General features: G+C 54.5%; 3 protein-coding genes across 7 annotated transcripts in view; 1 reads left to right on the top strand and 2 right to left on the bottom strand.

The window, feature by feature from the left end:
- Positions 1 to 1811: 1811 nt before the first annotated feature.
- LOC135304530 (sestrin-3-like) lies at positions 1812 to 9062 on the bottom strand. Of its 2 annotated transcripts, none has more exons than XM_064427017.1 (9): positions 8828 to 9062; positions 5979 to 6182; positions 5592 to 5774; positions 5258 to 5494; positions 5068 to 5179; positions 4734 to 4852; positions 4189 to 4379; positions 3757 to 3901; positions 1812 to 3206 (listed from the first exon to the last, which is right to left on the bottom strand). In XM_064427017.1, the coding sequence occupies exons 1-9, from the start codon at positions 8891 to 8893 to the stop codon at positions 3117 to 3119; spliced, it is 1347 nt and encodes a 448-aa protein (XP_064283087.1). In that variant the 5' UTR covers positions 8894 to 9062; the 3' UTR covers positions 1812 to 3116. The 2 variants fall into 2 exon arrangements, with proteins under 2 accessions (XP_064283087.1, XP_064283086.1); XM_064427016.1 differs by having other exon boundaries at positions 4734 to 4870; positions 8828 to 9060.
- A 1427-nt stretch (positions 9063 to 10489) lies between these two features.
- Positions 10490 to 14136, bottom strand: IL2RG (interleukin 2 receptor subunit gamma). Of its 2 annotated transcripts, XM_064427019.1 has the most exons (8): positions 14007 to 14136; positions 13082 to 13172; positions 12671 to 12858; positions 12399 to 12541; positions 12131 to 12293; positions 11614 to 11722; positions 11452 to 11536; positions 10490 to 11350 (listed from the first exon to the last, which is right to left on the bottom strand). In XM_064427019.1, exons 1-8 carry the CDS (start codon positions 14119 to 14121, stop codon positions 11147 to 11149), a joined length of 1098 nt encoding a protein of 365 aa, XP_064283089.1. In that variant the 5' UTR covers positions 14122 to 14136; the 3' UTR covers positions 10490 to 11146. The 2 variants fall into 2 exon arrangements, with proteins under 2 accessions (XP_064283089.1, XP_064283088.1); XM_064427018.1 differs by having other exon boundaries at positions 12399 to 12858.
- The window catches only part of MED12 (mediator complex subunit 12), a 35765-nt gene continuing 21968 nt past the window's right edge, over positions 14120 to 27916 (top strand). For all 3 annotated transcript variants that reach the window (XM_064427012.1, XM_064427013.1, XM_064427014.1), the window contains exons 1-14: positions 14120 to 15356; positions 15674 to 15778; positions 16576 to 16767; positions 18366 to 18525; positions 19081 to 19256; positions 19536 to 19646; positions 20236 to 20490; positions 22375 to 22521; positions 22796 to 22895; positions 24813 to 24949; positions 25701 to 25832; positions 26223 to 26349; positions 26987 to 27216; positions 27640 to 27720. In XM_064427012.1, the coding sequence (XP_064283082.1) occupies positions 14571 to 15356; positions 15674 to 15778; positions 16576 to 16767; positions 18366 to 18525; positions 19081 to 19256; positions 19536 to 19646; positions 20236 to 20490; positions 22375 to 22521; positions 22796 to 22895; positions 24813 to 24949; positions 25701 to 25832; positions 26223 to 26349; positions 26987 to 27216; positions 27640 to 27720 (2739 nt within the window). In that variant the 5' untranslated portion in view covers positions 14120 to 14570. The remainder of the gene's footprint in view (positions 15357 to 15673; positions 15779 to 16575; positions 16768 to 18365; positions 18526 to 19080; positions 19257 to 19535; positions 19647 to 20235; positions 20491 to 22374; positions 22522 to 22795; positions 22896 to 24812; positions 24950 to 25700; positions 25833 to 26222; positions 26350 to 26986; positions 27217 to 27639; positions 27721 to 27916) is intronic.

Raw genomic sequence — 27916 nt, forward strand, 5'->3', positions numbered from 1 at the left:
GGAAGGCTGCTCCCCTGTGCATGTGTCCTTTGTGGTGGAGCTGGTGTGTGAGGAAGGAGGGCTGGGGCACAGGGAGGTGGTGGGTGCACACTGCCTTCTCCTGAGCTGTCCTCAGCTCTTGTGCTGTTATTTCCCCTTCAGAGCTGTGGTAAGAGCAGCAGCCAGAGGCCTGACTGACTGGGTGGGTTGTAGGAGCTGTGGCAGTACCATTGTCCATGGGCTAGGACACACCATTCCTGCCACCATGCAGCTTGGGAATGGCTCAGCTGTTACAAAAGCAGTCCTGGCTGCACCTGCCAGCACTTCTTTCTGCTACAGGCTTTACAAGGAACTCAGTTACTGCTTTGGACATGTGCCTGCATCCTGCCCTGGCTAACCCCCAGTACAGTCAGTGTCCCAGCTCCCCTGTGCAGGATATCCTGGAAGGTTCCTGCAGAGGTGAGGCAGTCTGTACTCTGGCAGTTCTTGCAGCCACAGAGCAATAGGGAGGAATATCCTGGCCCAAGCCCATGAAGGATGCAGGGGCCACCAGGACTGGGACACAAGCACTGAAATTGCCAGACTTGTGGCATGCTGTGTGTGACTGCCTGCAGTCTCTCCTGGCCTTGCCAGAAGCTCTGCTTGTTTCTGGCCAGGCTTGAGAAAGCATGGAGCCTTTCATCTTCTGGTGTGGCTGATACTTGTCTGTGAGTGAGAGTGTGTGGCAGCTGCCCCCAGCCCCTGCCAGGCCAGCCCTTAGTGCAGGTGTAGAGATGAGTAAAAGGGAGCCTGGGACAGGCAGCCCCTCACCCCCAGCCAGAGCCGTGCTGTCACTGCCCTGTCCCTTTCCTGGCCAGCACAGGGTGGTGGTGGGAGCTGAGGGTGCTGCTGCTGGCAGCAGGCTGGGAGCCACCCCAGGCTGCCCAGCACTGCAGGTGCACTGCTGGCTTCACGAGCAGTGAGCCCCGTGGGGAGCTGGCTGCTGTGGCTCATCCCAGCCCTGCAGGGGACAGAGCTGCTGTTGCAGGGACAGCAGGGAGCCTGCCAAGCTGGCTGGCAGGCAGCTGGCCTGCTGTGGTTAACCAGTGCTACCCCTGACAGGGGGCAGTACCCGCAGCTGCCTGCTCCCTGCCCAGCCCTCCCTGGGCTGGTATTTCAGCAGTCAGTCCCAGCACTGTCTAGCCAAGCCTGGTGGCAGCTGTCCCAGCACCAGTCATGCTTGCACTGGTGTCACTGTTTCAGCACCAGTACTGACTCAGCTGGTACTACCCAGCACCAGTTGTCCTGGCATTTTACTGCCCAGGCACCAGCTTGGCCCAGTACAAGCTGGCCTAGCCCCAGTGGAGGGAAAGCATCAGCAGCATGGATCAGGAAAACGTTGGTCCTGGTTCCTGGCCTGCTTGGGAGTGTGAGCAAAATGCTTCTCCTTCAGCTGCAGAAGCAGCACCCCCACCTTGGCTACGTGTGACCAGGTACCAGCCAGCTCCTTCCTTTGGCACACTCCACTCCTCCTTGCTGGAACACCACAGCCCCTTGAAAAACTTCCCTCTTTTCCTATCAAACACACAATGCTGCAGCAGTTGTTTATCTGAGCGTGGCAAGGGAACAGAGCTGAGCTGAACAGGATAGGTGTAGCCTCCATGGCCAGCTGCTGGCCATGGACCAGAGCTGTCAGTGCATGACCCCAGCATGGCTGAGGATGTTGGGTTTCCTGACACTTGGGCCATCTCAGTGCTGTGCTCAGCCAGACACTGCTGTCCTGCCTTCACAGCAACCACGCACATTTGGATCCCCCTTCCCAAAATCTAGCAGAAATAAAGCACACATCCATGTCAAACATAATATATTTATAGCAAAAATAGGCTTTTTCTGTAGCTTCCATACACAAGGTTTTCTCCCCGTATATTTACGCAGTAAACAGGTCGACTGAAGCAGCGTGCACTGGCTGACTCGACAGCTGCCCTTGCTTCAGGCTCCCACTTACAATGGGTGGCTTCATTCCCCTTTTGTGGCTGCTCTCTGGAGCCTGCACTGGTGCCCTTGTACCTCTCCAGCCAGGGGTTGTGGCACAGGCAGGGAGCAGCCCAGGGGATGGGGGGAATGGTGGTGCAGCCCCCCACGCAGAGGGCAAGGCTGGTGGACAGGCTGCCACTGTTCAAATGGGGCAGTCCCAGGAGTGCCCCCAACCCACATTCAAGGAAAAGCTTCCTGTATCTTACCTGTGCTGACCACAGGCTCTTCCACCATGCTGTTAAGCAAGTGACTGGGCCCAGGACCTCAGCCCTCTCATGGTGGTAAGAAGACACAAACCACACTAAAAAGCCTCCCTTGTTCCTCCTGCCTCTCTGCTGATGGGAAGCAGAGGAGGGGCTTAGGACTGCCAAAGTCCCCAGCGGAAACCTCCAGTGCCTGAACACTGTCAAAGACCTTCTCATCCTGCTGCTGGAGAAAGCAAAGCACGAGGATGCTCTGCCAGCAAGAGCTTCACAGTTTGGAGTTTGCTGGGTCATCTCTTGTCCATCCCAGAAGGGTTTGGCACATAGACCTAAAGGACATAACACGCAGGCAGCAAGTGCATCCCCTTGCTGTCCTGGGGAAGGGCCCTTGCTAGGAGCCAGGTGCTCCTTGCTGCCTAACCCTGCAACTCAGAACATTGCAACACACCCACATGCTGCCCGCACTGTTCCCAAGTGAGAGACACCACCCCGGTGAGGACAAGGTGCCCAAGCGTGGCTTTGCAAGCAGAGCAGCCACTGCAGCACAGGGAAGGAAGCCAGTTGTCCCCTCTGCCCTCCCTGTGCCACTGAGGCTCCCACAGCACCCAGGCAAGGAGCATCCCTCTAATCTGGCCCCAGTCCCCTCCCACTTCCCTCTCCCCCATGTTTTTGGCAGTCCTCCTCGGACATGTTCAAGTCTCCAGCATCTCAGCAGCACGGACTTGCCTCACAGTTTGGTAATTGCACGTAACAGGGCCACTCAGTGACCCCCACAAGGCGGGGTGGGGGGGAACCAACAAAAAGGAACAATACAGTCAAGTAAACTAAATCAAGGAATCCCTCGCCGTCGCTGCCGGCGGGACGGGTCCCGCAGAGTTCAGGGACACAGGAGGCTGCCCGGCCCCGCCGCAGCTCCAGCATCTAGGAGATCATGTACTGGGTGATGGCCTGCAAGGCGTACAGCAGCTCTGCCTGCATCCGGGCTTCCAGGATCAGCAGGTTCACGTGCACCTGCAGAACAGCAGGAGAGCCTCAGGCAGCTGAAGTGTGCTGTGCTCAGCGGAGCAAGCGACTGCCCACCTGGGCAAGCGAGTCTTTTGTCATCAAAATGCCACCAATCTTTCCAGCTCAGGCAGCTCCCCTTTTCCCCTCCTCCCAGTCCTGTAGGCTGTGGCTGCTTCCCAGAGCTGAGTGCCAGGGAGTCCCCTGCATACTTGGCATCAGCATTCCAGGCTGGCAGCAGCACAGTCCCTGACACCCACAGCAGCTGCTCCTGTGAGTTACAGCTTGATGGAAGGCTCGCCAGGAAGCACTCACCACTGGGGTAATGACCTAGGAGATGCCTGTGCTGCTGGTGCCCCTGGTCTCATCACAGTGGGCAGCCCATGCCACACTAAGCCAAACAAACTCCTTATAAACAGCCAGCTTCTATTCCCCCCACCTGCCTCAGACTGGTTTGGGGGCTCAAAGATCTCCCATACACCCCCCAAAACACCCCAGCTTGCAACCCCTGCCCACTCCCAGCCCCACCACAGCCAGAGCCAGGGGCCAGCTATCCCACCTTTTCACTGTGCTTGAACTGCTTCCAGAACCTGTCAAACATTTCTGAGTTTGTCTTCTCTGGGTAGCAGGTTACAGTTTTAATGTAAACTTTGAGCATTCGCTCCAGGAGCTGATTCACTTCTGCATAGTCATAATCATCGTACCTGTGGGGAGCACAGGGGCGAGTCACAGCCAGCACCTTGCCTGTGGTCTGCCTGGGGCATGGCACAGCCACAGGGCAGGGGGCACATGGCAACAGCCACCAGGCACCGAAACCCTGCCCCAGAGCCCCCTGCCCTGGCCAGAGCAGCTCAGTATCTCAACATCCAGGCAGGGGATTCACCTCTGTCCCTTCTCCATGCTCATCTGCATGACAGACTGAGTGCCCTACCCTCCTCCCGCCTGGGTCAGCTCAGTTTCCTCCCCTGGACCATGAGGATGGTTTCCCTACCTAATGCCAAACATGCAGTGGATGTAGTTCCAGATGCCCCGCTTGAAAACAGAGGGTTCACAGCCCTGCCTCTTGGCCATGGCACTGCTTTGCAGACCATCCACCATCCTAAACTTCTCATCCAGGAGATGCCCAATGTCAGAGTAGAGCCGGTTGACCAGTGAGAAGCCATGGTCTTCCCAGGAGTAGTCCTGTTGAGCACAGCAAGAGGATTTTGCAATTGCAAAAAGGAGCCTGGAGCATGTTCCCAGGAAGAAGGGCTGGAGACTTTGGGAAGCAGAAGAATTCAGTGAATATGCTCTGGAGGTGGCTCTGCCCAAACTACATCCCTTTTTAAGCAGCTTCTGAATGATTTTTTACCCTTGCTTCCATGAGGATCATATGAAAAAAATCATCAACCTTTGGGGACAAAAGTCACCTCCCTCTTCCCAACCCTAGTGGGGCAGAGCCAGTCTGCATGGGCAACTCTGCCACTATGGGAGGGGAGAGGAAGGGAGGGGAGGGGCAGCCCAAGCTGCTGCCCACCCAGAGAGCAGGAGTCTTACCTGGACTCTGAATACCTGTGTCTGATCCTCATCACGCCGGGCAAAGTCTTGGTATCCAAAGTCAGGGTCCTGTGTGTAGCATGCAAGGTTGGTGGCACCAGTGACTTCCCCGTCAGTATCTGCGAGAGGGGAGAGCCCTGCAGATGGGTCAGAGCAGTGCTCAGCTGCCCTGTTCCCAGCCACATCAACCAGCCTTGCTCTGCCCCACAGGCATCCCATGAGCCCCTCTGAACCACACATCGCAGACAATGTAAGGCACAGAGGAGCAACAAACACCCAGGTGTGCCGTATGGACTCCCGCCCTGCACACCCGCCTCTGCTCCCTGCCCCTCACCTTCCTCTCGGTCCTGCTGCAGCAGCCTCAGCTCATCCCTGCCCTCAGTCTCCACGTGGATCCGCTGCATGCGTTCCCGGAGGGAATCCAGCTCCATGCAGGAGTCCAGGGACTGCAGACACAGGCCTGGGGGTGAGGCAGTGTCCCAGCAGCACCCCCCATGCCCTGCACACCCACCCCGGGGGCTCACCCGCTTGCGGTTGATCCGCAGCAGCTCCTGGCTGTAGCTGTTGCCGGCGGTGGCCTCGCAGAAGCACTGGTTCCCGAGTGACAGTGGCTTCAGCGAGCCTCGGCCCCCCAGCCCCTCGTCCTGCTCGCAGCCACAGCCAAAGACAAAGCTGGCGAGAGCGTGGCAGTGTGCCAGGAGGACGACGGCGTGCACCAGCTCTGCCAGCGACCAGCTCCACTCGCTGATCTTCAGCAGCTTCTGCAGAACATGGACAGACCAGCAATGTGACATATGGGCAGGGTGCTGGCAGCCCCTGGGGACGCTGCTGTCCCCACTGCCATCCTGGTCCCAGTACCTCAATGTGCTCCTTGGTGATGAGCCACGGCCGGTGTGCCAGGATCTTGTTGATCTCGTTGAGGTTGCGGAGTTTGGGGGGGATGAATTCGAGGCCGCGCAGCCACTGGGGGTCCCCCCCTGCCCGCAGGAACTGCAGCACGTGCAGGTTCACCAGGTACCGGCACTGGTGCCGGGCCGCTGCCTGCAAGAGCGGCACATCAGCACCCGTGCACTGCCCTGCAGGACAGGCATCCCACACCCACCTCTCGCCCAACCTCCAGGACTGAGGTTGATTTTGGCCCCTGATGAGAAGCCTGCAGCACAGGCTATCTGCTGGAGGCTAAGGAGAGCCCCACAGGGCTGAGCAGAGCCCCCCGTCCCCTCTGGCAGCTCCCAGCAGGCTCACCATGATGGCGATGTAGTGCCTGCAGTCGAAGGGCAGAGGGCCGTCCATGTGCATCAGGTAGTGCTGCGTCTTGAGGAAGCTGTCCAGGTACTGTGGGTGGTAGCCCATCTGCTGGGTCACCGCCTCCAGCCGCCCTCGGCTTGCCAGCACCTTCACAAAGAGGAACTGGGGGCACTCAGGGTCGCTGCTGGACATCTTCACTACCTGCAGGAAACACGCTCTGCTTAGCTCTTCCCAGCGCAGCCCCTGCTGCAGCAGCACACCCCAGCTAAGCCCAGGCTCTGCAAGAGGCAGAGATCCCTCTCCCAGCTTGGTGCTGCCAGAGGGACACTCACAGCCATCAGGCAGAGCACTGCTCAGTGACACAGGTAGCAGAGGACAGGTAACAAGACACACAGGTTGGTCTGTCTGGGAGAAGGCTCTGTGTGGTGAATGGAAGCAAAGGGCAAACCAGGAATGATGTTCCTTGTAGTGGTGCAAGGCCAGATCAGGAGAAACACAACACAAAATACATTGCAGAATGGAGCAGCCCATCAGCCAGCACAGAGCCCTCCTACCCAGTACCAAGATGTGAGAGAGCTGTGGAAACAGCAGAGGGGCTCCCAGGCTTCTGCCCTGGCATGCCAAGAGGCAAACCATGTCCTAGTGTCATCCATGTGATCAGGAGCGCGCAGAAGAGCTCCCCACGTGTTGCCCAAGCAGACAGCATGGGAGTGGGTCCTGCAGCACAGAGCTGCCCACCAGAGAAAGCAGAGATGGGCAGCTCGGCTGGGGGCAAGACATCCCCAGCAATGCCCACGCCAGCCTTGCACCAGGGCCCCAGTCCAGCCCAGCTCCAGCCCCTCCTGAGGGTGGTGGGAACAGAGGGCAGGGATGTTGGAAAGATGCCCAGGCAGCTGCCGTGCTCCAACGACCGTGTTGCCACAATTCCCAGCCGACAGCATGGTGTGCACCTGCAGCCTGCCCAGCCCGAGCCACGGGCACAGCAGGTGCTACCCTTGTCACACAGGAAGTCACCGCTCCTGCTCGCATGTGGGAGCCCGGGCAGCACCCTTGGATGCAAAGGATGCATCTCGTCTCCCAGGCTTGGACTGAAATCTCTCCTGGGAAATTCTGGCCCTGCTGACACCATTGTCTTGTTCCTTCCACCTGTCTCTCCAGTGTGGTTAGCCAAAAGCCGGTGACTGGAGCATGGCAACAGTAGTGGCATAGGAGAAAACCAGGAGCACTTCTGCAAACCACCAAAACCTGGCAGAGCACCCAGGGGTGAGGGGCAGACAGAGCAGGGTGAGCTGTGTGGCAGCACAGAGCAGTTGCACCCACACAGGCAGTGCAGGAAGCAGCTCAGGCTATTTTCCACCATCCTGCACTTCTGGTGAAAACACCATCGCTCAAGTGTCAAGACGTTTACTTGACATTTAGAGTGTCCTCTTCACTTCCTCTGGTAAAAGGGGTCCACAAAACCCCAAAACTCATATTAAAATGGAAAGATGAAAAGCACCAGTTTCTCTGATCGACAGGAGAAGATGAAAGCCCCCTACAAAGTCCCTCTGCCTGGGGAAGTGAGATGCTGAGAGCACACCCAAGGGCTCCAGCCACTGGTATTCTGCTGGAGGCCTGAGGTGGAGCAGCCAAGGGCCCTTGCATTCCTCCAGGGAAAGGTGGTCCCCAGTAAGGAGCTGTGCAACCATGGCTCAGCCCTTGGTGCTGCCAGCTCTCCTCACCCCGCTTGTCCAGGTGATGATGGAGCAAGCAACCAGGCAGATCTGCCTTGGAAGGAGATGATGAAGGAAGGGGGGGATGAAGGTGCAGAACAGCCACCTCCTCGGCTCTCAGCCCCTGGCCAGGCTGAACTGCCCACTCCCAAAGGCACCAGCTCAGCCCAGGGTGTCTCCTACCGGCACCGCCTGCCACATTCCCTCAGTTCTGCCCCCCCAGCCTCTCGCATTGGCCCCAGTGCCACCTTCCTCATCCTCCTCGGCCACAGCCCTCCTCCTCCTCCCGGAGTGCATCCACTCGCACTGCCGGGCTGTGGGAGTTCCCCAGGGGAACCCTCCTGTGTCCGAGCCCCCTGAACTCCTAACAGGCACCTCAGCTGCGCACCCAGCACCAACCGCGTCCCCTCCCGCCCGGCGACCCCCGGGGCAGCGGTGCCCGGCGCTCCCGGCCGGCAGCCGCGAGCACATAAAGAACTCAGGAGGGTGAAGGAGCCCGGACAGCGCCGGGACGTGCGGGAGAGGGGCCGGCGGAACCCTCCGCCTCCCCGCCCGCCCGGGGCTCATCCTTTCGCCCGGCGAGACCGCGGCTCCGTCGGTACCGGTGCCTCCTCCGGTAACGTTGGCTGCAGACGGTGCCGCGGCAGCACCTCTCGCCCGGCCCTTGTGCCTGGGTATTGGAGAGCACGGGGGCAGTACGGGTGCCCGCGGCAGGGCTCCGTACGGCGGTGCCGGCGGCCGGTACCCGGGGCCGGTACCCGGAGCCCATTGTGCGGGCGGCGGCGGCGGCAGCGCCCCCGGTGAGCGGCGCGGGCAGTGCAGGCGGAGAGAGAAAAACAAGTTTGATTGGCAGTGATGGAGCCACGGCGCCTCCCGCATCCCGCACAAAGGGGACGGGGACGCCACCGCCGCACCGGCACCGGCACCGGGAGCAGGACCAGGACCAGGACCAGGACCGGGGCGCCGGGGGCGGCACCGTGAGAGCACAGCCCCGCCGGCCCCGCGCACCGCCCGCGGGCAGCGCGAATGCCCCGGCCTGCTGCTGCCGTAGCCGTGCCGGCCCGGTGGCGGCGAGCAGGGCGAAGCCCGGTGCTCCCGTACGGGCTCCGGTGGTGGCGGCGGGGCGGGTCCTACCTGCCCCGGCAGCCGCTGGCATCGGCTTCCTCGGGGGTGCTCCACGCTCTGGGGACACACGATCATGGTGAGCCCGTGCCGTGCCGTGCCGTGCCGTGCGGAGCGCGGTGCCGGTGCTGGGTGCCGGTGCCCGGTGCCGGTGCGGCCGCCGGCAGCGCAGAGCCGGCACCGCGGCAGGCAGGGGGGCGGGCCCGCCTGCGCCAATCGCCGCCGCCAGGGGGCGGCCGCCGCCGCACCACGTGGGCAGGGCTGGAAAGTTACCGGGGCACGCGCGCAGGCCCCGCCCCGCCGGGGTGGGCGGGGCTCGGGGTGCCCCGCCGCTGGGGGGCGCTGCCGCCTCGCCTGGGCTCCGCGGGACGCGCAGGGAGCGGGGCCGGGGCCCGGCCCGGGCCCGGTGTGCCAGGGCCCGGCTGTCCGAGAGCCCGGCTGTGCCAGGGCCCGGTGTGCCAGGGTCCGGCTGTCCAAGGGTCCGGTGTGCCAGGGCCCGGTGTGCCAGAGCCCGGTGTGTCAGGGCCCGGCTGTGCCAGGGCCCGGTGTGCCAGGGCCCGGTGTGCCAGAGCCCAGCTGTCTGAGGGCCCGCTGTGCCAGGGTCCGGCTGTCTGAGGGCCCAGCTGTCTGAAGGCCTGGCTGTGTCAGGGCTCGGCTGTGTCAGGGTCCGGCTGTCTGAGGGCCCGGCTGTGCCAGGCCCTGGCTGTGTCAGGGCCCGGCTGTGCCAGCATCTGGCTGTGCCACAGCCCGGCCGTGCCAGGGCCTGGCTGTCCGAGAGCCCAGTTGTGCCAGGGCCCGGCTGTCCCAGGTCTGGCTGTCCCAGGCTCTGGCTGTGCCAGGTCCCAGTTGTGCCAGGGCCCGGCTGTGCCAGGGTCTGGCTCTGCCAGGGCCCAGCTGAGGATCCCACTCCTCTCCCAAGCAAGCAGTGACAAGATGGGAGGGTGTGCTCTTATGTGCCTCTGCCAGGGAAGGTTGAGGTTGGACATCAGGAGGAATTTCTCCCCAGAAAGGGTGGTCAGACCTTGGATTAGACTGCTCAGGTAGGTGGGGGAGGCACTGCCCTTGGAGGTGTTTAAGGAAAAGACTGGAGGTGGCACTCAGTGCTGTGGTCTGGGTGACATGGTGGTATTCAGACAGAGTCAGACTCAATGTTCTCCAACATCTTCTCCAACATAATTGAATCTGGGATTCTGTAAGAGCAGCTGCAGTGTTGGCCAGAAAGGTCTGCTCATCTGCAGGGACAGCGGCAGTGGCTGAGGGCTGCAGGTGGCCCCAGAAGTGGTTGGAGAGCCCAGAGCAGAGCCCATTGCCCAGTGAGGCCATAGCACATCGCCCGAGGGTGCAGGAGCCCTGTGAGACTGCCAGGAGGGGACTCACCCGTGTGCTTGGTGTTGATTGATGAACACGGTGTCACTGTGAGCCTGGGACAGCGGGGCTGGCCCCTGCCTCACTGTGTGTGAGAGGTCGGAGGTGCTCAGGAGCTGGGGCTCCACTGGTGCTTTCCCCAGACCCCGCAGGACGAGCCTGGGCAAACCCCTGGTGGCAGAGCTTTAGTGCCACTGGAAACTGGGGACACGGGAAGGAGCAGGGAGGCCTGGGGGAACTGCCAGGATGACAGTGGCTTGCTCTCTGAGCCAGCACAGCAGGACACAGGAACAACCACAAAACCACGGATGAAAGGCAAAGAGGAAATTTATTTTCATTACCTCACCAGCTGCAGGACCCCCCCCCAAGCAGCACATAAGCAGGGATGCAGGCACTGTGGATCTTGGTCCACCCTGGAGGATCACTGAACCTGCTGTTTTTGCCTGTTTATCAAGGATTTGTGCAGTTGTGGTTTACTACTGTGATTTGATCTTTCCCACAGCAGGCCAGGAATCTCAAGCATGTTAAATAAGGTGCCACTAAGTCTATCACAGGCCTGTGTTATCTAAACACACAAGTTCTACTTACTGGATACACGAAGCTAAACAACATGAGTATGGTATATGTGTTTTTCCTACATCAGCTGCAAGGCACTTGAGCATGTTTACAATCTCTCTTGCCTATCTTTCCTTATTTTTCCACACTTGGGCCCCCTGGGACTCCTCATCCTGTGTGTCCCCATCAGTTGGGTAGTGGCCCCTGCCTGCTCAGCTGCAGCTGCCCACTCAGCAGGACACATCCCTGGCTGTGCTTGTGGGCACCTCGGAGCAGGGAGGGCACTTGGCAGGAAGCAGCACCGGGATCCAGAGCATTTGGCAGAGGCATGGCAGGAGCAGGGCCTGAGAAGCAGTAAGGTTTGGGCAGCAAAGCTGTGGAGAATGGGGCATGCAGGGGTGCAGGAGCGTGTCACAGCCTCCCATAGCTGTTCTGGTAGGGGCTGTGCTCACTGGGGGCGGCTGGGGGCCCAGGCATTGGAGGTGGTGCGTGGTTGCTGCTGTCCCAGAGGGGCTCGTGGCTGTCCTTGGGTGGCAGCTCAGTCACATAGCAGATGTTCTCGCTGTAGTTGGGCTTGAAGCTCTCCACAACATCTTTGGGGACTCCAGTCCATTCCTCCAGGGAGCAGAGCAGGGTGAGAGGAGCCACCACCCAGCCCAGCCCCAACCCCACACAGCCAGGGTGAGCCCAGGGCAGGGCTGCCTGCACCACCTTACCTGGAAATTGCCGTTGTGGGTGATGAACAGCTCATCAAAATTCTTGCTGGGGTTGGGAATTCGGGGCATCAGGATGACCCATACCCTGTGCAGGAGAGGTGTGTTAGAGGGAAGAGCCCCAGTGCTGCTGCCCTTCTGCCCCAGGCAGCTCCCCACACTCACCTTTCCATGCGCACCAGCAGGATGACAAGGACCAGCAGCAGCACGCAGGAGGCAATGGGCACCAAGACCGTGCGGATCCCAAACCAGTACAGCTGTTCCTCCACCGTGCCTGGAAAGAGCAGGGTGACACTGATCCCCAGACAGCACACCACCATGGCAGTGGGGTGGGCCATGGCATTGCTCGTGGCAGGGCTGAGCTGGGAACACAGCATGGAGAAGGGGCCTGTCCCCAGGTGCTGCCATCCTATCACCATAACTAGCTGGTCACCCTGTCCTGGCCCAGCCATGCCCTCCAGAACAAAGAAGCCCCTGGCAAAAGTCAGCAGGTCCCACTGGTGGGGTGTGTTTTGCTTCCAGAAGTACAAAGGATGCTGCTGCCAGCACCCCACATGCCCAGATGGGTCTTGTCCCTACAGCTGCTGCCTCAGGCCATTCTCTCCTTGCTTGGCCATCTCTCGCCTGCTGAGCCCTGCCATACTCCAGTCCATCCTGTCCCACTGCAGCCCTCAGAACATACCCTTGCTGGTGGAGTTGCTGCCCCAGATGACAGGAACGCTCCACTCGCTCCAGAACTGGGTTCTGCCACAGAATTTGTTGATTTTGCTGCGCACATAGAAGGTGTAGGACTTCTCATAGTCCACGCTGGGCAAGGAGAAGACATCTCCATTCACTGAGAGCTCCTGCAGAGACATCAGCCCTGAGATACTGGCTGGGACCACCTTGGAGGCTGGTGCACAGCTCTCCCCCAGGCACAGCCACAAGGGTGCTGTGCCCAGGGCTCTCACCGTCCAGCTGGTGTCCTTGTTGCTCTTGTACTTGACAGCGTGCTCCAGGCACTTGTTTCTGGGGTACGGGGAGGCCCAGGTCAGCTGCAGCTGATTGTTGCTCATGTTGTGGATGGTCAGGTTGACAGGCGCCTCTGGTTTCACTGCAAGGGACAGGCAATGCCCACTGAGGGCTGGCCCCATGGCCAGGGCCCTGCTGCCAGCTGGGAGCTCACAGGGCAGCTCTGAGAACCCACAGCCCTGCAGAGGAGAGGGTCCCCACCACTCTGTACCCAGGTCCTGCAGCTCCATGCGCTCGCTGGGGATCTCCAGGGTCTTGCCACCGACGCTGGCATTGATGAGAACGTGGAAAGGCTGGAACTGGATGAGCTCGTCCTGCTTGAAGTGGCAGCCGACCCTGACACCCTGGTGGTGCAGGTAGTGCTTGCACTCCACCTCCTTGTCAGACGTGTTCTTGTACCTGTGCCACAGTGCATTGCCAGGACTCCCCAAGGCCTCACATGCCCCAGCCCTCGCCAGGACCCCTCTCCCCAGCACATCCCACCCTGCTTGCTCTGGAGACAGAGCCTGCCCCACCCTGGGCTTGGGGAGGAGGAGAGGCCTGATGCCAGGACCAGCAATGCTGCACAGGGACCCACTGCTGGACGCTGCTGTAGGACTGGCCATGGGACAGGGGCACCTACCAGTAGAAGAGGGAGTAGTTGACTGTGGGCATCTCTTTGTTCCCCCACGTGCAGTTCATGTACTCCTCATTGAAGAGGACACACATCACTCCTGCAAGCAACAGACACTGCTGGGCATGGCAGTGGTGGGTGGCTGTGCCAAGGCCCAGGGGTGCACTGGAGAGACATGGCACACACCAGATCCCTGTGTATCCCTATGAGCCTCCCCCCGTGTCAACCAAACAAACTCATCAGGCAGCACTGCAGGGGCAGGAGAAAGCCAGAGTCGAGCTTTCCTGGGCTGTAATGTAACACAGTGGAGCAAACAGGCTGTTTCTACACCTGGAGATGGAGGGCACCTTCCTGCCAGCCCAGGAGGTCCAGGGATACAGAGTGGCTTTTTCCACAAAGAACTGTTGTTTTACTGACAGCCAGGCAAGAGTGCATTTTTTTTCAGAAAACAGCAGCTGGGATGAGAGTGTCAGGTGGAAAGAAACGCCTCTGTGTCCTGTCCCCTTCCTGTGCACAGCACGACTGAGGGGACCAGGAAGGAAAGGGCAGCAGATCCACTGACCATCCTGGCCAGCACCTACACGTGGCACAGACCAATAGGATCTGCCAGGAGAGTGATGGGGCAGGAGCCCTGCAGGAGTGGTAGTCAGGGGGCTAGTGGGGTCAGAAATGCTCCAGCACTGCAGTGGGCACAAGGACAGCCCAGCAGGGCTCCCTGGTACAGCCTGGCCCTCCTGGCAGTCCCACTGCAATGGGCCATGTACGTGCTGCAGCTCTGGGACACATCAGGGGTCGCAGGGTCCCTGGTGTGTGCCACAACAGCGCGCCAGCCCACACAGCCCCACATCCTGTCCTCGCCCGCCATCACTGGGGAGCTCCATTCCCCAGCCCCAGCCACAAAAGGGGCCCGTGGCCTTCCCATGTGCCCCCTTACCTGGGTGGCTGTCGGCAGCAGCAGGGTAGGGACCCGGCCCACAGAGGAGGAGGAGGAGGACAGGCACGAGGAAGGTGCCAGGAGCCGCCATGGGGGCTGCGGACCGGGGACGCATGCGAGCAGCCTCAGCCAGGGCTGCCGGCTTCCGCAGCACGCTGCTTCCTGCCCCACGCACCGCCTGCACCGGGCACCCTGCGTGCTGGGGCCCACTGCTCGCTCCAGGGGCCCCACAGCTCATCCCACTGGGATCCACAGCTCATCCCACTGCAACCCCACAGCTCATCCCACTGGGATCCACAGGTCATCCCACTGGGATCCCACAGCTCATCCCACTGGGATCCACAGCTCATCCCACTGCGACCCCACAGCTCATCCCACTGCAACCCCATAGTTCATCCCACTGGGACTCCATGGTTCATCCCACTAGGATACCACAGCTAACCCACTGGGACCCCAGCACATTCTACTGGCTTGTCCCACCGGGACGGTGTCACCGTCCCTGCTCAGTTCCCACTCCTCACACCTCCTGGACCCCCATTTCATCCTGCCGGGTTCCCATGGCTCATGCTGTGGGGCTGGCCGCCACTGGGCTGCCCCAGGAGCATGGCTGGGATGGGGATCCCAGCGCCAGCCCGCCCGGATCCCTGGGAGCACCACCGGGAGGCACCGAGGCAGTGGGAGGGGGCGCTGCAGGGGAGTCGCGGCGGGCTCGGTGTGTGTGGCAGTGCGGCCGTGTCGCGGGCTGTCCCGGTGCGGTGCCGGTGCCCGGGTCCCGGGGTGCCGGGGTGCCCCGGCATCGGGAACGGGAGTGAGGGGCGGTGTCACGTGATCCTGTCGTCTCCCCCGGCGGGCGCGCGCGCTCCCCTCGGGCTGCCCCGTCCCTCTTCGACACTTTTCGGCTCCGCTCGGAGCGGGCTCGGGCCGTTCCGTCACTGCTCGGGACTCTCCTGCAGCGCTCAGCGCTTTTTGGCCTCGCCCATCCCTGCTTCGGGGACGCTCGGCTCTCTCCGTTCACTCTCGGATCTCTCCGGCTGCGCTCGGTGCTCTTCGTCTTTCCTCGGTCCAGTCACAGCAGCACTCGGATCTCTCCGTCAATTTTCGGCATTCTTCGGCGACGCTCGGGATTCTCCGTGCTCCTTCGGCCCGGCTTCGGCGGCGCCCACCTGCCCCGGCGCAGCGCTCAGCGCGCAGGCGCGGGCGGCCCCGGCGGCCCTTGTTGTGGCCCGGCCGCCCCCGCCCGGCCGGCCCGCCATGGCGGCCTTCGGCGTCCTCAGCTACGAGCACCGCCCGCTCAAGCGCCCGCGCCTCGGCCCTCCCGACGTGTACCCGCAGGACCCCAAGCAGAAGGAGGTGCGGGGGCCGCGCGTGCTGGGGGGAGCCGGGGTGCAGGACCGCTGTGCCGGGGCCGGAGCTGAGGAGGCGGCGGGTTAGCGGCGCGAGGGCCGGGGCCGGGCGAGGGGCGCCGGGACCCCGGGCTGGGGGCGCTGGCCCGGCCGGGGAGCCGCGGTGCCCGTGCCCGGCACTGCCCTGGGCGGTGCCGCTAGCGAGGGCTGGGGGAGGTCGAAGGAGCGGCCGGGCCTCGGCTGGCTCAGCCCCGCCGTGGGGACAGGCTGCGGCGGGGGCGCGGAGGGGCCGGGCCGGGCCCTGCTCACCCTCCTTCCCCGCAGGATGAGCTGACTGCGCTGAATGTCAAGCAAGGCTTCAACAACCAACCGGCGGTCTCTGGGGACGAGCACGGCAGTGCCAAAAATGTCAATTTCAACCCGGCGAAGGTGAGAGACGTCCCGACGGTCGAGGACGGGTTTAGCAGGACAGGTCCTTGCACAGTCCTGGGTCTCATTCCTTCCCTGTATGGAGAACTAGGAGATCTTCCCTTTTGTATGGGTGTTTTTAAGACTTGACCCTCCGTTTGTGTAGAATCCATGTTCTGCATTTGTTTAGAACTGTGTCCCACCTCTGAGAGAGCAGGCTCTTGTCTGGCTCAGTGCATCTTTGGGGCAGGTCTGTGTCTGTAGTCTTCATTAAGCCAGCATTTAGGACTCTTTAAATTCTGCAATTGAAGCACAAGGTTTGATCATAGGAGAGAGAAACTCCTTATTGATTTGGTTACGTGACTGCCACGGTAAAAGGAAAGTATGATTTTGTGAAACATCTGGAAGTTTAAAAATGGGAGTTATATAATAGGCTTCAACTCCATTTTTCCAGTCTCCGAAATCAAGATGCTGACTTCCTGACAAAACAACTAGTAATGGCCTGGGTTGGAAGGCAATCAATAAGCACAGGATATTTGTTTTCCTTGGCTGACTTCTGTCTGAGGAGCCCTCTGTCTGGTTTGACAAGTATTTTTAAAGGGTTGTGTCCATCTCAACTTGAGTCCCTGCTTGATTATTGTCTAGACACATTCATCTCTGCAAGTATAACAAAGGAGTTATTGGCAGTTACTTTGTGTTTCAAAAGTTGATACTGGTGAGACTTCTGGTAGGAATGATAAATGATATTTTAAGCACACTGATCAGATCTTTGATCTCTGAAATGTAATAAATCCTTTTTTTTCCCCCTTCTCCTCCAGATCAGCTCAAATTTTAGCAGTATTATTGCAGAAAAGCTACGGTGCAACACCCTGCCTGACACGGGGAGACGGAAACCCCAGGTCAATCAGAAGGATAACTTCTGGCTGGTGACAGCACGTTCTCAGAGTGCCATAAACAACTGGTTCACAGATCTGGCTGGAACTAAGCCCCTCACTCATCTTGCTAAGAAGGTATGTTACAGGAGAGGCAGCCTGGCAGGGCAGAGAATTTAATCTGTGCTTGTTTCTGGAGGGCTTTACTGTTTGGAGAAGTTCCTCATCTATACATCTTGTGAAGCTTTCAGCTTGAAGAGTGGATGTAGGATTTGTAGTGCCCTGACTGTAGTCATCCACACTTTGAGATCTGTTCTCTTGGCTGTTATTTTGAGGTGTTTAGCTTTGCCTTTTGACTTGTAGGACATGACTGATTTATTTTAAGGTTCTGTTGTTTTTCAGAAGAGCTGCCACTGTTGCCTTTGCTCTGTTGTTTAGATTAGTTAATTTCTGTTGTGGAGGATTTCTCAAGTTCTCAAAAGTCATAGTGGGAATTACTGAAAATAATCACTTACATGACTTCTGTTGCAGTGAGGTGTTTCTGTTTTTCAGCAGAGGGGATCACATGTGCTATCACTTGGTCTTGGCCAGGCTGTGAATTCTGTAGAGTATGAAAGAAGGGTCTTACTCTGGCATTTTATCAGGCCTGATAGCAAGGGAGATGGCTCTCTGTCAGGGGAGAACTACAAATGAGGTACTTGTGAATCTGGTATGCACTGTGAAACAAACATAACTCCCAGTTGCAAAATGGTCTGAGTCATTCCTGGGGGGAAAATTAAAGTAATCAGTTTTTCCCAGAATCTGACTCTTTATAAACTTAGTCCTTCTTTGTGTTTTGACTGTCAGTTTCCTGAGGTCATGGTGAAAGCTTGAACCTTTCAAGTTTTCCCCTGTTTTCCTGCTATGAGCTCCATCCATTTTCATGAACTAGATGTGAGAGAGCGACTGTCAGTAGCCAAGTAGTCTGACTGTGAGGCATCAGAGAGTAATTGGGAAGAATGTAGGAAACGTAGCAGGTTAATGAACACCAGTAGTTCAGGGGCTTGAAGGTGCCAAATGGACCTGTTTTTTGTGATTTTTTTTTCATTCCTCTGTGAAAACACACATACTTTTGCTCTCCAGAGTATTGTGTGGAAATGAGCTCCACAGCTGTACTTTTCCCTGTGATGTGTTATTGCTTCCTGGTTTATAGTCCTGCAGCCTGGTTATTTCATTGGTATCCTCTTATGTTGTATCTTGAATTTTAAATCTTGGATTAATGAATTCCTTCCTACTTTGTACTCAGTTCCCTGTTTCTCGCCATGTTCTGTTGAGTATTCATGATATTGTGAGACTTCTGTAACCACTGGGTTTTGTATACAAAATGAAGAGTTGCATGGCAGATACTCTGTTACTGACTCAGTCCTTGGTCTGTATCTTTGGTATTTCTTTATGAGCTCTCTGGAGGATAACCTCCAGGATGTTTGCGGGATTCAGGGCTTGGATTTACAGTGACGTAATTATATGTTCTGTCTTCTTTCAATTTGTTTTATTTCTGTTTGTACTGAAATGCAGCTTTGATACTGTTGCTTTCTGACCACAAGTGAATTTTGGCAGCAGGTTTTTTTGAGGTAGAGGTACTGTGTTGCTCTGTTCCCTTTTTACCTTTTCATACCTGCAGCAGGTAGAGCTGCTTTAGCTGCTTCACTTCTTATTCCAAGTGCTTGGTTCAGTTTTCCCTCTCCATTTCATGACAGGTGCCCATCTTTAGCAAGAAGGAAGAGGTCTTTGGTTATTTGGCAAAATACACTGTTCCAGTAATGAGAGCAGCGTGGCTCATCAAAATGACTTGTGCCTATTATGCTGCCATCACAGAAACCAAGGTGAAAAAGCGTCATGTCATTGATCCCTTCATTGGTAAGCACTCTGTGTGCAGCACTGCCTTTGTCCATCACACCTGTTTCCTTCTAAGCCTGCTCTTGATTAGTAAGAGGTAAATCCAAATAAACTTCTTTCCTGCTGATAAGTGCTCAGGTTCTGATGTGAGTAACTGTCTGAACAACAGGCCCACCTGTGAAAGTACACTGAAAAATAAGTCTTAGCAGCCATAAATACTTCCTGGGAGCCTTACTTTTCTTTCACCCTGTTAAGTTCTACTGAGCTCCTTTGCTGCCTTACCTGTGTTTTTCTTACCATACAAAGATTGTAAAGTTGCAATTTAGTGATGACTGATTAGCTACTCCCCAAGTGAGTATGTACTTTTCCTAGAGAATTTTGGTATGTTACTCCCTGTCTGTGTTCCCAATGTCATTAAACATTACTGGATCCAACATCCTTTGCATCCTGGCCTGCTCCAGGTTGCTGTGGTCTAGAAGAGTTCCCCTCTGTTCTGTTTCTCTGGCTTTCTGCCTATGCACCATTCTGGTTCTTTCCTCTTTGCCACAGTGCTCATTGCTAACCTCTTTTCTCCAGAATGGACACAAATCATCACCAAGTACCTGTCAGAGCAGCTGCAGAAAATTGCAGAGTTCTACAGACAGCTCCCAGGGCCAGGCTGTGGTTCACCATCGGGACCAATGCCCCAAGAGGTGGAACAGGCTTTGAAGCAGTGGGACTACAATGAGAAACTGGCTATGTTCATGTTCCAGGTGAGGGCCTGGCGGGGCTGCTGGGTTGGTGTGAGCAGAGGAGGGCAGGGGGAGTGGTTGCCAAGTGATTTGTTTCTGCAAGTTGCTCTCTTTCCTAGTGAATAGATCACTAGGACTAGATGCAGTTTTGAGCTCAGTAATAGGACAGGGGTAGCACGGAACTGCGAAAACTTCCAGAGCTATTTCCACTGTTGGAGTGCAAGCTGCTGCTGCTCTGTCTTGCCTTGGTGGAGTTTACTTCAACTTTCATCCATTTGTTCTGCTTTTATCTGTGTGCAGGATGGCATGTTGGACCGGCATGAATTCCTGACATGGGTCCTCGAGTGCTTTGAGAAGATACGGTCAGGAGAAGATGAATTTCTGAAAATGCTCCTTCCTTTGCTGCTACGGGTGAGAAATACACTCTCAGCTTGCTTTAGGAGAGTGCTGACTTCTGCTTTGGCCATCCCCTTCCTATTGCTTAAGGGGATAATGGGTTGTTTTGCACCAAGAGCACCAGGGAGTGTCCCTATAAACACCCTTCTTAGCTCATGCAAGGATGTCTTTTTAGTCTTGCTCTTTTTTAGTCTTTATTCCCCTTTACCCTTTTTCCCTGCACCGGATTTGGTAATCCCTGCCCATGCCACAGCTGCGATGGTTCCACTGATTGTGCACCAGTACATGGAAACTGCTTTTTTCTTTCTTTCTCTTGCAACAGATTCTGGGCAAACCTTTGAAGCTCTGGGAAGGCTGGGTGTGGGTACATTTTTATAGATTAAATCATTGCCAGAGAGCATTTAAAGGGTTTTTCTGATGCTTAGTAGCCAGTGGGTGATCTGTGATGCTAAGGAGTAAAAAGAAAAGTAAAAAAAGCAAAGAAGTAAAAAGAAACTGCCTCTTCAAGGCAGTGTCACACAATGTAGTACATTGGGAAGGTCGGGGTTTTTTCTGGTGTTCCTTGTGACAAGGATGTTTGTCCCTCCTTCCATGTTCCCTGCAGTACTCTGGAGAGTTTGTGCAGTCTGCGTACCTGTCCAGACGTCTGGCCTACTTCTGCACCCGCAGGCTTGCTATGCAGCTGGATGGTGCTGGTGGGCACCCACCACACATCCTGTCTGCCCAGACAGGGAATGCTCTTCCTTCAACTCCCACCCCCCAGCCAGCTGCAGGGAATCCTCCTCCCAGCCCTTTCAGCGACTTACTGCTGTGCCCCCAGCACCGGCCAGTGGTGTATGGGCTCAGCTGCATCCTTCAGGTACGTTCCAGTGATGGTGATTCTGGGGTCAGCATGGATGATTTGTGTGCCATCACAGAAAAAGCATTGCAGTCTGAGTCAGCAGATTTGTAAGTGCAGAAATATCAAACCATGGTTATCTTTGCTGATGTGTTAACAGAGCTTTTGTCAGACAGTGCTGTAGCAGTGCCCTTGACTGACTTGCATAAGAAAAATGGTTTGGAATAGAGCCTTTTGCTTTACTCACAGGTGCCTCACGTGGCTGGGAAAGCTTTACAAAAGAAGGGATGAGAAAGAAAGAAAGAAAAGGTTATTTCCCATGTGTGTATCAATAGCAGGTTTTTATCCAGGAGAGGAAGTTATGCCAGAAATGAAAGTGCTTTGTAATTTTGTCAACTCTTAAAAACAAAAATCCCCTCATCAGAAGTTCCCACAGAACCAAAAAAAACCAACCCACAACCTAACAGCACGCACAAGAAACAACTCCTCCCACTTTATGGAAGAATGTAGTGGTTTAGGAGTGGTAGCAGGCTGTGAAAAGGAACCACTCTAAACTCATAATCTTTCTAGGTGGGATTGATTAAACATTACATTGCAATAAAAGGGCAAGGTTGCCAAAGCCTTACTGATAGATGTTTGAAGAACTGGTGCTGTGGGGTTCAGTCCTTACTCTCCTTGTGTCAGAGAGGCAAGTTCTGTTCAGTGTGTGCATTCATTCATGATTGTGTTTTTCTCCTTCAAGAGGAGAGTGACTAGGTGAGGTAGGTCCATGCAAGAGTGGGGATTGTTTCTTCCAGGGGAGAAAAGACTTGTTAAAGCAGAGAATGTTCCAGAGAGTGCAGAATGGAACAGGAGTTGGAGAGGAAGAGAGGACAAAGCTTGGGAATCTGCTGCTCAAGAGAGAAACTTGAGAGGAAGGAGCCCTGGCAGGATCAAGAAGCAGCCAGCCAGCTCTCAGAGAAAAAGAGGAAAAGAGAATTTCTATAGTACAGTTGGCTAGAAGTAAGGATCTTTCTAGAAGCAAGGGTTAGAGAACAATGTAGGGTTATAAATAAACCTTTTGCATTCTTATTAAGTCTTGTTTGCTTTTTAGTCAAGACATTTAGAGGGTTGGGTTTTTTTCTATTTTCCATGTAATAAAACATGTTTCTAATATAAAAAATCCTGTGTTTGGGGAGCTTGCTTTAGGGAAAATATATGAGCATATACACTTCAGAGATTTGTCTGATTTGGAGTTCAGACACAACCTACTTAAAAAGTTGATGTTGGTAAATGATAGTCTGATCTTTAGTATGTCTCAGTGGAAACAGGTGCATTTCTAAGAATTTCCATAATTCTAAGAATGTGCATAATTAACTGTTGCTGAAATGTTCTCAAGATAAGCAGATTCTTTGGTTTGACAGTCTAAAACAGCTTTCTGAGCCAGAAAATGTAGGGTTATATCATAGGAATTGTTTAGTGAAATTCTGTCTGTACTTATGTGAGTGTACAAGATCATAAAAGGATGAGAATGCATATACCATGGTATTGTTACTATGATAATCAGACTTGTGATTATCAAGCAAAATGGTTTAAATAATTTAGGTCTGTTATCTCATATTTCTTCTCAGACTTTACACTTGATGACAGTTGTAAGTCGCTAATGTAAATGCTGCTTGTGGACCATGAGAGTTGGATTGTGCATTGGGGGTGTGAGTTTGTATGATCCAAAGGGTTTTTCAGAGCTTAAAACAAACAAAAAAAGAAAACAGAACAAAAACAACCCATCCAGATAGTAAGTATGCTGTATAGAAGATAATGAGTGCCTGGGCAATAGGATCAAGTAGTGGTTAGTTCTGTAGAAATGTAACTAAATTGTTTTGACCTTAATTTGCTCAGTGATACTGACTTTTCTGTCTGTTGCAGAGTATAATTTTGTGTTGCCCGAGTGCCCTTGTGTGGCATTATTCCTTGACTGATAGCAGGATAAAGACTGGCTCTCCACTGGACCACCTGCCTATAGCCCCATCCAACCTGCCCATGCCAGGGGGGAATTCAGCCTTTACACAGCAGGTGAGCTTCAGAAAAGGGAGCTCTTGTGGTTTGGGATAACAGCTGTATCTTAGCTCTTTCAGAATTTTCTTTTCATGTTGTGTGATAAGCAGATCTGGAGGTGCTGTCTCAATCCCTAGGAATTAAGTGCTCTCATTCTGCTATAAGCCAGATAGTGATGTCCTTGGAAGATGGGCAGAATATAACCTTAAGTCAGTCTTTGTTTTCTAATAATTTTGTTCACAGGACTTCTGAGGCATCCCTTTGTATGTTTACACAAGTCCATTGTTTCTAGGTTCGGGCAAAGCTGCGTGAAATTGAGCAGCAGATAAAGGAGCGTGGCCAGGCTGTGGAGGTTCGCTGGTCATTTGACAAGTGCCAAGAAACCACAGCAGGTAACTTGCTGTAGGTTAAAGTTTCTTTCCCCTGATCCATGTGCTACTCTGACAAAACTCCTGTCTGGCTATTCTTTTTGATTTTTTTCTATTTACTGCTCTTTGTGTTTACTGTCAGCAGTAAGACACGGCACCATTTCTTTCCAAAACAAAATCTTATAGGGGTCCCTTCCTCCAAGTATAGGGGGAGTTTCTGTTACTAGGAGCTGGAACTATTTACCAGGGACCTACACTCTTGTCCCTGATGCTTTCCCCTAAAATCTACTGTTGGTCACAGTGAGAGTTGGGATTTTAAGCTGGGTGGACCCCTGCCTGACTGTTACAGCTTTCCTTGGGTAGTGAGCCCAAGCATTGAGCTCACAGAAACTTCTTATAGAATCATAGAATGGTCTGGATTGGAAGGGACCTTAAAAATCAAGTGGTCTCAATTCTCCTGCCATGGGCAGGGACACCTTCCCCTAAATGTGGTTGCTCAGGACCAATCCAGCCTGGCCTTGAACACTTCCAGGAATGGAGCATCTACAACCTCTCTGGGCAACCTGTGCCACACCCTCACAGGGAAGTTTTTTAACATCTAGTCTGAGTCTATCCTCTTTCAGTTTAAAACCATTCCTCTTTTTCCTACCCTTGTAAAAAGTTTCTCTCAAGATTTCTTCTAAGCCTGCCTTAGTATGATAGGTGACAGTTAGGTCACCCTAGAGCCTTTTCTTCAGGCTGAACAATCCAGCCTTTCCTCTTAGGAGAGGTGTTTCATCCCTCTAATCACCTTGGTGACCTCCTCTGGACTCTCAGCCAGCTCCATGTCCTTCCTGTGCTGGGGACCCCAGAGCTGGAGGCAGCACTGCAGGTGGGGTTTGACCAGAGTGGAGCAGAGGGGCAGAATCCTCTCCCTCCCTCCCCTGCTGCCCACAGGGCTTTTGCTGCAGCCCAGGACACTCTTGGCTTTCTGGGCTGTGAGCTCATGTTGCCAGCTCATATCCAGCCTCCATCCCCCAGCATCCCCAAGTCCTTCTCTGCAGGGCTGCTCTCCATCTGCTCATCCCCATCCTGGGTCAATACTGGGGTTGCTCTGTCCCAGGTGCAGCACTTTGTGCTTGGCCTTGTTGAACCTCATGGGATTCCCACGGGCCACTGCTGGGGCTTGTCCAGGTCTCTGTGGATGTCATCCATCCTTCAGGACTATCAACCAAACCACTCAGCTTGGTGTCATCTACACACTTGCTGTGGGTGCACTCTATCTGTGTCTGTGTCAGCACTCATCACTGATGTCCATTGGGACTCTGAGCCTTTGGCCACTACCATCTGGATGTGACTGTCCAACCAGTTTCTCATACACTGAACAGTCCAGCATGCCTGGTGCTGTGTAGGCACTCCCATTGTCAGAAAAAAACCCAGTATTTTGGTGGCAACACCAGCCATGGAGCCATGTATTAATAGACTGGGCCCATCTGTTTCTTCCAATGTTGTTGCCTGTAACTGGAAGGATAAGAGAAAATAATCTCTGTTCCAGAATCCCTTTCTAATGGTCGGTCCCAAGGTCCTGAATCCCTTTTGATTGTTTTTGGACTACACTTGCAACTTCACCTCCTCCTGTCTGGGAGACAAGTCAAGTCTGAGGGCTGGATCAGGCTAGGAAGTTTCTTGATTTCATGTCCTTAACCTGGGCACCAGGAATGCTTCAGACTTCCCTTAGCGAAGGGTCCATCTGGCATTTGGATAAAGGGTCCAAACCCTCTCTTCCACTTAAAACAGCATCACCTACAGCTACAACCCATCTTTTCTTCCTTGTGGAACTGGTCTTGATACGAGGTGTAGGCCTTTCTGACCTTAGTTGACCTTGGCAACACATCTGGTGTTGCTCTAGAGTCTGTTGTACCAGGTGCCAAATACACATTTTTCTTTTCTGTTCTCTTCTAGGTTTCACTATTGGCCGTGTCTTGCATACCTTAGAAGTTCTGGACAGTCACAGCTTTGAAAGATCTGACTTCAGCAACTCTTTGGATTCCTTGTATAACAGGATATTTGGGCTGGGTCCAACCAAAGACAGTCATGAGGTGCTCTGGGACTTGGCTGCTGGGCCCTGGTCTTGGATGTAGCTGTGTTCTTGTTTATAACCACACTGTTATTGTCCTGTGTCTGCAGAGAGCTGACTAGGTAGTGGCCTTTGGCCAAAAGACAGGATCTCCATTGAAAAGGGTTGCATGCAGCTCTGTTAGGGAGGTACTAAAATGAGAAGGGGGGGTCTGTGCTCTAGAAAGTCCAACAAATACATGTAAGTTTGAGAGAATTCGCTGATGAAAGATGCCAGTCTGCATACCAGATTGGTGCTAAGGACTTGTTATGTCAGTACTAGTCTGGTCACATTTTGGGCTGGCTGCTGATTCCTGGGAGCTCACAGCTCACGTTCCTTTTAGCCTGGGAGTTGCTGTATTTATGATGTGTAGGACCACAGTGCATCCACTGCTGCATTGGTTCCTAGAAGAGCACAGGACTGGCTTTTCATTTACTTTGTATGAGGGTCTTGAGAAGTTGTGTGTTACTCAGTGCTGTGATTAGCACTCTATAGATGTGCTGCTGGAAGAGAGATGATTTTCTGAAGCAGAGTCAGTCTGGAGATTTGTCAGCCTCATGTTGCAAAATGCAGTCAAAGCAGGAGGGCTCTAGCTTGACATGTGTCCTCCCTGTAAGGAGGAGGGCAATGTAGCAGTGTTCAGTCTCTGTTCTGTGGGGAGCAGACCCACTGCTATATCTGCTTCCCTCTTCTGCTTGGCTCAGGTTCTCACTGCAGTGCTTCTGTCCCCCCAGATCTCCCCAGACGATGACGCAGTGGTGGCCTTGCTGTGTGAGTGGGCTGTCAGCTACAAACGCTCCGGGCGCCACAGGGCCATGGTCGTGGCCAAGCTCCTGGAGAAGCGTCAGGCAGAGATCGAGGCTGAGGTACTCCTTATTCCTGGAAGGCTGGGAGCAATAAAGGAGAGCAGAAGTTGCCTAACTCCTATTACACAGACAGGCAAAGGCTGATCAGCACAGTGCCTCTTGTCACTGGTGCTGCTAATTATGGCATTTGCTCCATCTGACCCAATGTAGGTCATAAATGAGCCTTGGGATGGTGCATATCCCATTTCTTGGATACATTTGAGGACAGCTGATTGCAGTGCAGAAGCGCTGGCATACTTGGAGACTGTGCAGTAGCTTACAGAAACTTGTGTGGTGGCTTGCTTACAAGAGCAAAATAGAAAAATTCTCTTGAAGGCTTCTTTTTTGAGATATATGGATTGGAATTTTCTCCTCTGTGTCAGCAGTTGGTACTTTTTTCTGTTTCTGCAGAGATGTGGGGACTCCGAAGTCGTGGATGAGAAGGGCTCCATCTCCTCGGGCTCTCTGTCAGCAGCCAGTGCTCCTGTCTTTCAGGATGTCCTTATGCAGTTCCTTGACACTCAAGCTCCTATGCTAAGTATGTAATAAGAATTTGTGGTCTCCCAGTTTCTAGCTTTCCCTCTCCTGCAAACTTTGAATTTGTGCAGTTCTCTTGTGTGTAGGTATGGGGTGTATCTAAATTCTCTATCTGGCTTCCTTGCAATTCAGAGTTTATCTTGGTGAGGGAGGAAAAGCAGCTTGCAGGGCCAGATGACAGAAGGATGATACAGAGGCATTTCTGTTAACAGAGCATTGGCCAAGGATAAACGAGTTTAATCAGGAATTACTTCAGGCTGAGAACTAAAGGGAGGTTTTTAACTGGTGACAGAGCTCTGGCTCTGATGGGAAGTTCTGCAAACAGGTTAAGAGGGATAGGATAACAGGTCTGAATGATGCAGGCAGCTGTTTGTACACCCAGGAATAGCACTTCTAGGCTAAAGTACAGTGCCTCTGGGCTGTAACACTGGAGAGCTTTTGACTTACTTAATTGCTAATTTTTGAAACTGGACTTTCTGATTTTAGTCCCTGCTGTAGTCTCAGAACTGTGTATCAGTCACTGTGTTGACATCTCAGGAAATGCTTTCCCTTGCCCTAGGTTAAGTGGCTGGTGTTGATTATAGTGGTGCAGAGCAGAGCTACTCTGATAGCCCTGACTGTCTGTGTTGTCCTTTCAGCTGATCCTGGGAAGGAGAATGAGAAGGTGGAGTTCTTTAATCTGGTGCTGCTGTTCTGTGAGCTAATCCGACATGATGTCTTCTCCCACAACATCTACATGTGCACGCTCATCTCCCGGGGTGATCTCGCCATGGATTCTCACGGGCCTCGCCCTCCCTCCCCCTTTGATGACCCTGCTGAGGAGCATGACAGGAAGGAGACAGAGGGAAGCAGTGGCATCAAGCTGGAGGTGAGAGCACAAGCACCATGGCCCTCCTGTACATCTGTGTTGTGCTTGCCTGTTTTTACCAGCTTTGCAGCCTCCATGCTGTTGCCTGCTGGGGAAGGTACCACTGACTCTTGCTCTTCCCTCCTTCAACTTATTTCCGTAGCATTTCAATTTAAGGTTATGTTTTAAGTGACTGGAAAGGACCTGCAGATTGCAGAAGGGTAGATAGGAGAATCTTGCATGGCTTGATACAAAGCAGCATATCATGAGGTGCTGTGTGAGGCCTGTCCATAATATTTGAGATGTATCAGGCTCCACCTTGCCAGGCACCATCGATGTGGCATACTGCTGTCACTGTCCAACATGGACATCAGTGTAGTCAACAAATATTCTCTTGTTCCCTGATGCATCACTGAGATGTAAAGCTGCTCTGTCTCTTCCCAGGACACAGGTCTTTCAGAGCCCATGGACATTGACCACAACCCCAGCATGCTCTTTGATGACATGGAAAAGACAGATTTTTCGGTACGTTCCAGCATGTCCTGTTACTCAGTAAGTAGGGTCAGTGTGTTGTAGTGAGCCCAGGAGCAGCATGTGCCTTGCTTTTGTGTATCTGCTGGAAGTGGCTGGGTTGTAAGGCAGTTCACACTGCAAAAGGCCCATATACCTGTTTATGTAGGTTAGTGTTCATCAGAGCAGAGTGAGTCCCACTCACTATGCT

The sequence above is a fragment of the Passer domesticus genome, chromosome 7, assembly GCF_036417665.1.
Source record: "Passer domesticus isolate bPasDom1 chromosome 7, bPasDom1.hap1, whole genome shotgun sequence".
NCBI lineage: Eukaryota > Metazoa > Chordata > Aves > Passeriformes > Passeridae > Passer > Passer domesticus.